This window comes from Grampus griseus, assembly GCF_964374135.1.
Source record: "Grampus griseus genome assembly, chromosome: 13".
Lineage (NCBI taxonomy): Eukaryota > Metazoa > Chordata > Mammalia > Artiodactyla > Delphinidae > Grampus > Grampus griseus.
This window is the reverse complement of record NC_139007.1, coordinates 38,150,293-38,162,484: the sequence shown is the minus strand read 5'-3', so window position 1 is coordinate 38,162,484 and position 12,192 is coordinate 38,150,293. Positions and strand designations below refer to the sequence as shown.

General features: G+C 36.6%; 2 protein-coding genes across 2 annotated transcripts in view; one reads left to right on the top strand and one right to left on the bottom strand.

The window, feature by feature from the left end:
• OSTM1 (osteoclastogenesis associated transmembrane protein 1) overlaps window positions 1-12,192 on the top strand; it is a 38,971-nt gene that overhangs the window by 18,020 nt on the left and 8,759 nt on the right. Inside the window, exon 3 of the mRNA XM_082668793.1 lies at window positions 7,645-7,742. Within this exon, the coding sequence (XP_082524919.1) occupies window positions 7,645-7,742 (98 nt within the window). The remainder of the gene's footprint in view (window positions 1-7,644; window positions 7,743-12,192) is intronic.
• LOC309831409 (small ribosomal subunit protein eS25-like) lies at window positions 9,594-10,030 on the bottom strand (the record flags this gene model as incomplete). Its single annotated transcript, XM_082668574.1, is given in 2 exon segments — window positions 9,594-9,972; window positions 9,974-10,030. Coding segments are annotated over 2 exon segments (405 nt in total). The 3' UTR covers window positions 9,594-9,624.

Genomic DNA, 12,192 nt, shown 5'->3' with positions numbered 1-12,192 from the left:
GAGACAATCGCATCTCTAGCAACCAGATCTATTAAACCACTGATTTCATGGAATCCTCACTCTTCTATTTTCTTAATAAATAATGCTAAAGGCTTCTCTTTTCCTTTTACTTATAGGATAATCCATTTGTTACCTATCCAGTCATTGTTTTTTAAAAATCTTTGGCCTTTAGAAATAGGTAAAAGAATGAATACAAAGGATATTTACTCTTTTAATAAAATGGAAGAAAGCAATCATATCACACTATAATTTTAAATGAATTTGTGCCTGATCAGAAGTTTGCCTAGGATGTTGTCATTTTGTATTGTAGGAGACCAAAATGTGCCATCCCAAAATATGCCTCTTTGGCATAAGGATTATTTTGAGCTGATTATTTTGAGAAACCGCAGACACAGGAGAAGCTCTGAAAACAGAGTAGAAATAACCATTTTGTATGAGAAATTTATATTTATTAAGGAAATCTCCACCGGTAAGGGTGTCTCCCTCTCTGTACCAGGAAGAAAAGGATGACTTTAAATCACTAGAGAATCTTGTAAATGGAGAAGGCAGGGACATAATCTGCATAACCTTATGCTTGTTTACCTCACTTTTCCTGGTCATTTCCCCATAACTGACCTCCCCCACACCCATCTTTGCTTTTACCTGAAGATGATATTCAAGTCTGACTTCTAAGCCACCCCTTTGAGTTACTCAATTTCCCTTTGTATCTTCTGTGTATATGCGGAAGATATACAAGTTAACAAACTTCTGTTTGTTTTTCTCCTATTGATCTGTCTTTTGTTACAGGGGACCCAACTGAGAACTTACAAGGTAGAGGGAAAATTACGTTTCCTCCCCTACCGTATATACATGAAAACACAGTATAAATATTCCCCCCAAAATCTAGATTATTTGCTTTTTTATTTAAACATAAAAAGACTGGTCGTGCTTGCTTCGGCAGCACATATACTAAAATTGGAACGATACAGAGAAGATTAGCACGGCCCCCGCGCAAGGATGACACGCAAATTCGTGAAGTGTTCCATATTTTTAGCAATTATACTCCAAGAAAGATGTTAAAAAAATAAAAAATAAAAAAAATAGACATGAAAAAAAAAAGACTGGTCAGTTTTCTCAGAACTTATGTAAAACTGTTAAATACAAGCTATGAACCCTTTTGTCTCAGTTAACTTATTGTGGTGATCTAGTTATTAAATTTGCAAATACAGAGCTGATAAGTGATGCCAGCAGTAGAACTCTTTAATGGTAAATAATCTGGAGTCTATTCAGTCTGACACCTAAAAGATAAAATGGGAAGGAAAAACATTATGAAGGAAGAACAAAAACTACTGAGGTGTTTTTAAAATTTGTTTTTAATTGAGACTTAAACCAATATGTGATCCATTTTGTAAGAATATATATTTTGATATAAAATGACTATTCCTTTTTCATCCTCTGTGCTAGAAAATGCAAAACTATAATTATATAAATATCTTTTTTTTTTTTTTTTTTTTGCGGTACATGGTCCTCTCACTCTTGTGGCCTCTCCCGTTGCGGAGCACAGGCTCCAGACGCGCAGGCTCAGCGGCCATGCCTCACGGGCCCAGCCGCTCTGCGGCATGTGGGATCTTCCTGGACCGGGGCACGAACCTGTGTCCCCTGCATCGGTAGGCGGACTGTCAACCACTGCGCCACCAGGGAAACCCTATAAATATCTTTTAAAGTTAGTTTAAGGGGCTATTAAAATTTTTTTAAATAATATTATTAAAAATATAAACATAAAGCTATAAAAGCTAAAATATTGTTTAAAAGAATACTTTTAAAAGTAATACATTGCCAAAAAAAATCACCTTTCTACTTGATCTAGCTGTGGGTTGGCACGTAGTCTTTGCCATTATTACTTGATGAAAGGAAGGCTAGACACTCAATGAAAGAGAGTGCCATCCTGATACAACATTGTTAATCAAGTATACTCCAATATAAAAAAAAAAGAGTGCCATCCATTACCACTACCATCTATTTTATCTTTAGAATTTCTGTGTCTTTGAATGATATTAGTCTTCATCAGAAATGAGTTTTTGGAAACTGATTGAAACTCAAAAGGAGTGTACACAACTCTTCCAATTCATATTACAAATAACATGGAAATTAATTCTTGTGGAGAGTGACTGTTAAGAAGTAAAGAAAATATATCAAGGATTTCTCCTCTTCACAATTTTAAAGCTGTTATCAGAAGTGTATTGTTAACGCATATATGTGGAACCTAGAAAAATGGTACAGATGAACGGGTTTGCAGGGCAGAAATAGAGACACAGATGCAGAGAACAAATGTATGGACACCACGGGGGGTAAAGTGGCGGGGCGGGGGGTGGTGGTGTGATGAATTGGGAGATTGGGATTGACATATATACACTAATATGTATAAAATGGATAACTAATAAGGACCTGCTGTGTAAAAAAAAAATTAAAAAATGTCTATGTTTGAAAAAAAAAAGTTTTTTTTTTTTAAAAGAAGTGTATTGTTGACATAGGGGTAGCCTGGTTATTGAGATGCTTCTTGGTTATCTGATGCATATGACAGGTGAATAATTAGTAGAGTGACCAGATTTGATGAGACTATGAATTGCTTTATGGTAAAGTGTCTTGGTACTTTGTTTTTGTTCTTATTTCAACTTTATTGAGATATAATTGACATATAACATTGTTTAAGGTGTACAGTGTGTTGATTTGATACACTTATATATTGCAGAATGATTACCACCATAGTGTTAGGTAACACCTCCGTCATGTCACATAATGACCTTTTTGTATGTGTGTGTGTGTGTGTGTGGTGAGATCATTTAAGATTTATTCTCTTAGCAACTTTCAAGTATAGAATACAGTATTGCTAACTAAAATCACCATACTGTACATTTGATCCCCAGAACTTATCTTACAGCTGGAGGTTTGTGCCCTTTGACAAATATCTCCCCATTTCTCCCACCCCCCAGCCTTTGGCAATCACCATTCTGCTCTCTGTTTCTAGGAGTTCAGCTCATAGTTGACTGTACATGCAGGAATTTATTTCTGTACTCTCCATTCTGTTTGATTGGTCTCCTTTCCTCTGATAGGAGAAAATCTTCCCTAGTTGATGAAACTCCTGGAGAAGGGATTTATGACAACTGATTTTCTTTTGGAAGCTCTGTCTTCAAGCAGATAAGGGGAATTCACAGAAAGCTTCTCTCTGCCTTGGCTATTTTCCAAGTGCCGTCAGCTCAGAATAATCCATATGGCAAATATTCTGCCACTCTTCACTTTTTATGTCTTGATTCTTTAAAAATCAATAATAAAACTTGATAGTTAACCAGAAGATCAATTAATCAGAACCCATCTTTCCCATATTTTATCTAAATGGTAACATACTAAGCATTGGACTCATTTATATCTTATAACTTAAAATGTCCTAGTTTTCATACTTATTAAACTTAATTATGTTGTTTAAGTACAAAGTTCCCATAGTTTAATACTATGTTTTCTGAAGCTTGCCCTGTTTTTCAGAAATTGATAATTGTCTCTGTTGTTCTCTATAGAATTAGTTTTGAAAAACAGCAGAGATCCTTATACAAGCTCCTAATAGATGCCAAATACTTTATCTAAAGATGCATACATAATTCCTGTTATGATATTTAGTGGGTTTCTATGTAAGGTCTTAACTTGAATCCTTAACACCTTTAAGAATGCCTCTTGAGCTGATGCTTGAGCCCTCACTGAGAAAGAAGCTATGCTAATCTGTCCTTGATGAGGCTGCATTGATTATCTGAGATGAGGAAAATTCATAATGACCACTTCACTTAGTGCTTATAGGAATCTTTAGTACTACTAATGTTTCTTTTTTTTTTTGCGGTACGCGGGCCTCTCACTGCTGTGGCCTCTCCCGTTCGGAGCACAGGCTCCGGACGCGCAGGCTCAGCGGCCATGGCTCACGGGCCCAGCCGCTCCGCGGCATGTGGGATCTTCCCGGACCGGGGCACGAACCCGTGTTCCCTGCATCGGCAGGCAGACTCTCAACCACTGCGCCACCAGGGAAGCCCCATATAAATTACTTTTTTATAAAGAAATTATTTCAGTTACATACTTTGTATAGAAGTATGAATCACTCACATTCATGCTTTATACTGCTTTTGTAAGACAATCCAGGGACACACACACACCCATATTGTGCATGTCATTTGCCATGATGTGGCTCATTATACACAGATGTACAGTTGTTGTGGATGAAATTGTATTCCCTGTACTTCCCTCCAAAATGTCAACTACAAAAACTGAAAACTTCTTCAATCTCGTTAGCACAATATAATAATATTATGCATATTTGTAACTTTGTTTTTATTTATATATACTCTACCTCGTGTAAAAAGATTCAAGGCTACTTTGTGATGATGTTAAACCAGGATTAAGAGAGACTTATGTTATTTTTTTTTTTTAAGAATTTAGTGTGTGAACTTTTTGAAAGCCAACAGAGAGAGTAACATTTTTAAATAGTAAAGGAAAAATGGTATAATTAGGATAATACTTAATCAAGAGCCTGGAAAGTATATTTTGTATTTCAATGCCTTACTAACTTGATGTATGATCCTCAGTATATTACTTTATTTCTCTAGCTGTTTCCTAATTTGTGAAGTGATCCCTCAGATTTTTAAATGATAAGGTGAACAGTCAGAACAGGACTTACATGCTGGAGAAGATAAAGCTGCAGAGAATGTAGAGTGTGTGAGTTCAGAGAGGGAAAGACTCTTGGAATAGGTTCATCAGCAGAGCCCCAGGTATGCCAGGTGCAGGCCAAGTCCTACACTAGGGGCCATGTAAGGGGATGAGTGGGGCTGGATTCCAGCTCAGCTTCTGGAGGTAGGAGCACTTTTTTGTAAATAATCTACCTGGACGGAATGTCTTTTTCCAGTTTGCACAAAGGAGTCTTTATGTGATAGTTGCTGCCCTGTTTACCAGTTTTAGGCTTCATCTCAGTTGCCAGCACTGATCAGTTGGTAGCGACTGCCTGAATCCCTCCATGGTGTAAGATCTATGGGTGGTGGAGGGAGGAGCAGTGGCATGTATTTATTGATTCCCAGTATTGAACTTTAATTGTCTAGAGTGTAGATATTTTATATTTGTAGTGTTTGCAAGTTTAGGCTCAGGAATCAGACTGAGTAGAAATTCCAGGTTTTTACTTACCAGTTTTATGACCTTGGGTAACTTCTTAATTCCTCTCTGCCTTTGTTCCTTATTTAGAAAATGGAGATGATAGTTCTTGCCTCATAGGATTGTTGTAAGAATTGAATAAATGTGTTTAAAGTACAAGCATGGCGCTTGGAACATGGCAACTACTCAGTTAACATTAGCTTTCATTGTAGTGATTGTTGTTTATAATAGTGCATGCATCATATAGTGTGTCATATCCTAATGTCTACTCTAAGGGAGGGAAAAAATCTTTTTCCTCTATCCATTTTAGGTTCTCTGGCTGGAACTCTCTAATTAGACTGGCCAAAGACGGAGTAACAAGAGAAAACAAACAGAAGTTTATTAACAAGTGCATTGCACATGTACACACGGGAGCACCCAGTGATGAGTAACCCAAATGGATGGTTAGAATTTGGGTTTATATACCATCTTAGGATAATCAGAGGAGAAAGGGTTTTGGTCTTCTGGATGAAGGAGGCAAGTTATGGGAAAGTGACCAGGAAAAGTATGGTAAACGGGATTGTTTAGTAAGGTTTGTTACATAGACTTAAGTTAGAACCATCTCCATTGGTAAGAGTTAGTTGTTAAGAGTCTTCCCTTTTCTTTTTCTTGAGAGAGAGAGAGACATCTTTACAAATGGAAATTTCCTTTACAAGTGTAAATTTTATCTACAAAATAAAAACTTGTGCCCTGTTTTTAGAGTTTTTCCTGAATCTGTTGGTTCTTAAAGGCCTTTACTTTTTTAAAATTTATTTATTTTTGGCTGCGTTGGGTCTTCGTTGCTGTGCGCGGGCTTTCTCTAGTTGCGGCGCGCGGGGGCTACTCTTCTTTGTGGTGCGTGGGCTTCTCCCTGCAGTGGCTCCTCTTGTAGTGGAGAATGGGCTCTAGGCGCGCAGGCTTCAGTAGTTGTGGCACGCGGGCTCAGTAGTTGTGGCTAATGGGCTCTAGAGCACAGACTCAGTAGCTGTGGCACACGGGCTTAGTTGCTGTGCAGCATGTGGGATCTTTCCCAACCAGGGCTCGAACCCACGTCCCCTGCATTGGCACGCAGATTCTTAACCACTGCGCCACCAGGGAAGTCCTTAAAGGCCTTTAGCTCAGAATAATCCATATGCCAAAGAGGCATATTTTGAGTTGGCATATTCTGGTACTCTTCACTACCTATTCTGTGTATCTCTTATCCATTGATTTCTTTCTGTTTGCATTGCCACCTTTCTCCTGGATAACTGCAACAGCCTTGTATCCTGTCTCTCCCCTCCCAGTTGAAAGATCATAATAGATGGCCCTGAGTGTGTATAATATACAGCTCTCAGTTAAATTTAAGAAGAACAAGAGTATGGTTGAGTACTAGAGAATAGAAAGTATTTGAACATCCCTTGTGGAGTAATTGGTAGGGCATCTACAAGGATTGTTTTGTGGCCCTGAAACTAGTTTGAATTGAGTCCCCTCGTTATAACTTTAGAATTTTCTATAATAGTGTTCTACAACCACAATTGGGAGTAGAGAAAGTTAATGAAGGTTTTAAATATTTGTGAGTATGTGGAATGTAAAAAGGGCAAGGATTCTAGGAAAGTGAGATTGAAATGGTTGACTGTGAGTTCCAGGATATGGTGCCAGGCACTTGAACCTAGATCCCAGAGGGTAAGCTGAGAGCACAGGGAGAGGTAAAAGCAAACTGAGGATAAAGAATAAGTTCATCCAAGAAGGGAGAATAGATTAAAAAATTGTGCCATGTTCATACATAGAAATAGAAAACAATTCAAAGGAATGAACTTGCTAAGTGAGAGTAGCAAGTTGCAGAGGAATATCATTTATGTAAGATTTTTAGAAAAACATAAAACAAGTGTATTTATTTCCAGATTTTACTTGAAGTCCCTTTATCAGTATTTTATGCAAGATTCTCACCAGCTTGTTTCTGTGGTCTCCCAACTCACAATAGATTAGAAAGAGCAGATTTTAAAAGATTAACCTCTTAGATGCAATAACTGACCCACTAGTGAAGATGGAAGAGACCCAGAACTACTAAATGTAACACAGAAAACAATCAAACAGCATATGAATTTAGCTAAAATTAATGCAGGAGAAATAGTCTTATGCCTAAACAGCACTAAGAGTACTCCTATTAAGGTGGCATTTGATAACTGATATTCATGATTAAGACTTTGTACCATCAATTTCAATTTTACTTGGTATATGGTTTTTACAAAGAGAGAAAAGTATGTGACTATTTTAATATTTTCATTTAAATGGTTGTGATGTAAAAAAAACCTTTTGGAAACTAAAAGGGGTAAGCTTCATGTATTTGGAAAATTCTCTTAATGTGGAACACTTCATGCTTTTCTGAATAAAGGATTACGATAGTATGAAACAGAAGATAACAGCTTGAGAGATAAATGACTATATATAATTGTTGCTTGAGATATATTAATCTACTTTTTGGTTTCTTGACAGATTGTTTAACGAACAAAAGTGAAGAATTATCAAACAGCACAGTATACTTCCTGAATCTGTTTAATCACACCTTGACCTGCTTTGAGAATAACCTTCAGGTATTTTATATATGACACTTGAAATTAAAATGCTGTCTTGTCCAAGTGAATAATAAATAATTCCAATTTTTATAGCATTAATTGTTGATATTTATCTACATACACAGTGTAGAGGTAGACCTGGATTTCTGCTAAATTCTTCTATTACTAGCCCTTAGGCAAATCATCAAAACTTCAGTTTTTTAATTTGTAGGATGGGAATAGTAAGATCTACCGTGCCTACCTTCCAGTATTTTGTAGTCAGGATCCAATGAGTTAATGAGTGTGAACATATTAACTGAGGCATGTGATTGTTTAATTAAAACACAGTGTTGTTCTATCAGACAATAATTTTTCTTGACTTTGTTTATGCAATAATGTATTTTGCGATTCAGTATGATTCTGTCTATAAAAAGCTTATTCTTTGCCTCAATATTTGCTTAAATATATTTTACCTACTTTAAAAGGTGCTGTTTAATAAGGTAACTTTGAGTTTTGAATTATAATATAAAAGGTAGCCTTTAAGAAACCTACTTTATTGGGTTTTGTTTTCTCCACCTCTGACCCTTGAATGTTAGTACTGGAATGTTCCTGGTAGTGGTGAGGGGTGAAATTGGAATTCTGGTAAAATCCTAGTTTTGAAACTTGCTTTTTAACAAGTAGGTAATCCCCACAAATAGATAGAAATATATTTAGGATATAGGTATGTATAACTTTCTCTTTAATAAATGTGATAACATAGTATATGAATTTCCCTGAGTATAATAAAAACTATTAGATGAACATTTCCCAAAATATGTTCTGCAAGATTTTAATAGATAGCCCATAAAAAAGGTGTAATGTTCTTAATAAGGGTAAGAAATGCTTTAATACAGGACTGCAGAACTTTAGTGGACTAATGTACATTATATAGAACTTCAAATGGTAACTTTGTATACAGCATTTACCAAGACTATTTGACTAGGAACTCTGGTTTTAGAGACCAAAGACACTAGTTCTGATGAATGTACTTTAGGGAAATTAGCATTTTTCCTGGGATGTTAGTTGCAAATATTTTTTCCTCATTTGTTGTTTGTCTCTTTATCATGCTTCTCTTTTTGATATGAAGAAAATTTTAATTTTTATGTTCTTAGATTTACCAAAATTAATTTAATGGCCTGTGGATTTTGTGTCACACTAGAAGGCCTTTTCCCACTTTGAGATTATTTAAAAAATTTCTCCTGTGATTGTTTTAGGACTTTCATGGTTTTGTTTTGTACATTTAAGCATCATTTTATCTGTTTGAAATTTATTTTGGTGTAAGACGTAAGGTTTAGCGCCAACCTTTTTTTCCTGTTGGCTTCTTGACTTTCAAAACATGATTTACTAAATAAATCCATGAAATGAATTTTAGAACCAAGTTCAAAATAATCAATCATTTTGATATTTTATTAGAATTGCATTACATTTTAGAGTCATCATTTGGGAAAAATTGACCTGTTATTATATTAAGCTTTCCTATCTAGGAGTACAGTATATATTCACTATTTTTTATTTCAGTAAAATAGAATATAAAATTTACCACATTACAACTTTTAAGTGTACAGTTCAGTGGCATTAAGTACACTCACATTGTTGTACAACTCTACCACCATCCATCTCCAGAATGTTTCATCTTCTCAAACTGAAACTCTGTACACATTAAGTAATAACTCCCCATTTCCTCTTTCTCTAGCCCCTGGTAACCACCATTATTCTTTATTTTTTAATGTTCTCTAGCAGTTTTATTTATTTAAATTTCCTATAGGTTTATACATTTCTTAAGTCTATTTCAAGGTATTACATAGTGTTTGGTGTCCTTATGAACGATATCTTTTCTTCCCCCACTACAGATTTTTCTTTTGATTTAATAAAGCTTTATTTTTCAAAATATACAGCTGGTGGGACCTGTTAATGCATCTTCACCAGCAGCTGGAGCATCTCCACCCTTGGTATTTCTGGTGTAAATTACTTGAGCTCTGTGCTTTGAAACCAGTTTAATAAGTCCTTTACTAAGCAGCTCCTGCAGGGCTGCCCTGGCCAGGGAGCCACGAATCTTCAGTCTCTCAGAGACGACAGCTGGAGTTATAAGCTTATAGTTGGGAACTTCTTTACAGAGTTTGTCATACGTTGCTTTGTCAAACAAGACTAGATTATTGAGCTTGTCCCGAACTTTGCCTTTGGACCACTTCTTCTTTTTGGCCTTGCCCCCAGATTTGTTCACTGGGTCTTTTGTCTTTCTTGGCCGACTTTCCGGCATCTTTCTTCTTCTTGTCATCCTTGGGCGGCATAGCGAAGCCGGGAGAGCAACTGCTATCACCTCACCTCCCTAAGATGTCGGACAAAAAGGCCCCACTACAGATTTTAACTGCCTATTTTTAAATGGTTTTTTTTTTTTTGGAATAATTTTAGACTTACAGAAAAGTTGCAAAGCTAATACAGAGAATTCCTGTATATCCCTGACCTAGTTTCCCCTAATGTTCACCTTATGTTACCAAGGTACATTAGTCAAAAATAAGAAATGAACATTGGTATATAACTATTAACTAAATGCCAGACTTCATTCTGATTTCAACAGTTTTTCTACTAATGTCCTTTTCTATTTCAGGATTCATTCCAGGATAATGCATTGCATTTAGTAATTGGTTACTCCTTAAACTTTCTATCATATATATAGCTACATTTCCTTTCTATTTCCAAATGCTATACTTGTGAGTCCTTTTTTCCCTTGAATTTTCTTTAGGCTTGTTGAAGATACATGTATATTTATTGACCTTTTTGAAAACCCACCTTTGGCTTTATTTATCAGTTTCTGTTTTATTTTTCTTAATGTGTTAAGTTATGCTTTTGCATTTATTAATTCCTCCTATATTCTTTTGGTTTTGTCATTTTTCTATTTCCTTAAATTGAATGGTTTTTAAAAATTAATTAGCTAATTAGGTAGTTAGTTTGTTTATTATCAGGGGAGCGGTATGAGCTGGAGCTGTAGATTTGAGAGTCATCAGGTACAGATGGTATCAAGCCTGGAGACTTGGATGTGAGTGAGTGGAGATAGAGATGATGAAGAGGCCCCAAGGACTGAGTTCTGGGCAATGCCAACGTTTTATAGGTTGTGTGGTGTGTGTGTGTGTGTGTGTGTGTTTGAAAAGGGAGGAGAACCAGCTAAAGAGATAGGTGGTAGCAGTGAAATTAATGGTATTGGCTGTGGCAGTGCCTTCTGCCTCAGTGATGAGGCAGAGATGTGGGTTTAGGTTCCAGACCAGCTCCACCTTATGTAGTATGCGTTTGCAGGTGGCTTCTCTGGGAACCTGGACTGTCTGGGTGACTGTGGAGACTGCTTTTTGTGGGTGGTCCTGCAGGTAGGGTGGGGCTATTATTCCAGCCCCTCGCATCTCCAGAGGACAGTAGGTGGTTGCAGGGGATAGAGGGTCACAAGAGACTGTGGTTCCGGCTAGTTTCTCTGGGAGTGGTATGACAGCTGTCATACAACCTTCTTATGATGAAATGTGCATGTCATGCCTCTATAATTAACAGTGCTATCAAGGGCCTGGGTTTACTCTTCTGTTCTTGAGTCTCTTCAGGAAAGAAATCAGGAATGGCACGTGCTGATGTCATCATTTTCCCAGAATCCTACTTTCTCATTTGCTTTAAACGTTGCAGGGCTTTTTGTTGTTTGACTATGCCACCATTTAGTCAGTCAGTCCCTGTATCAATGGAGAATTTTGTTTGGTTCAGTATTTTACTATCACAAATATGGACAGTCTTTTGCAGGTATTTGTATCTTTATCTGTCTGGTAGATTCCTAGAAGTGAAATTGCAATGTCAAATGATATGTACATTTTAAGTTTTAATATAAATGACTAAATTATACTCCCCCCTCAAGGTACTGTGCTCCATTTTTGATCGAACACATTTAGCTGAACGTACAATTGTTCTGTGAAAAACAGGCAATGGGCTATTTCTTGTGGCAGAACTAAAGAGAGTCTTGAGTTTCTCTGTCAAGTAGATAGTAAGGGTAATGTTGTAGGGGCTACATCAGCTTAATTCCTTTAATTTTTCCTTTTCTCTTTCATTCTGATAGTCAGTTAATATTATTTCTCCAGGCTATAAGGTAAAGAATAAAGGGAATAGAAAACAAAAGTGTGAATTGACTGTTTAGCAAACTTGTTCTTGAAATACAAGCGTCAGTCCCAGAAGTGGAAAAGATTGAGATTCACTAACATAATGTCTTATATCCAGTACCTGAGGTTATATTTTAGGTTACACAATTCATTGGTATTAGTCCCTTTTTGTTGACTTGAAAGGCCTGGATTAAAAGCATTGGGGTAAGAGGGCTGGGGGAGGGATGTAGTTTGGGTGCCTTTTCCTAACTCATTATAAAGTCTTCTCTGTCTCAATAAGGCAGACTTCAGGGTTCAAGTCAGCACAGGCAAGGGTATACTTTATTTATTTG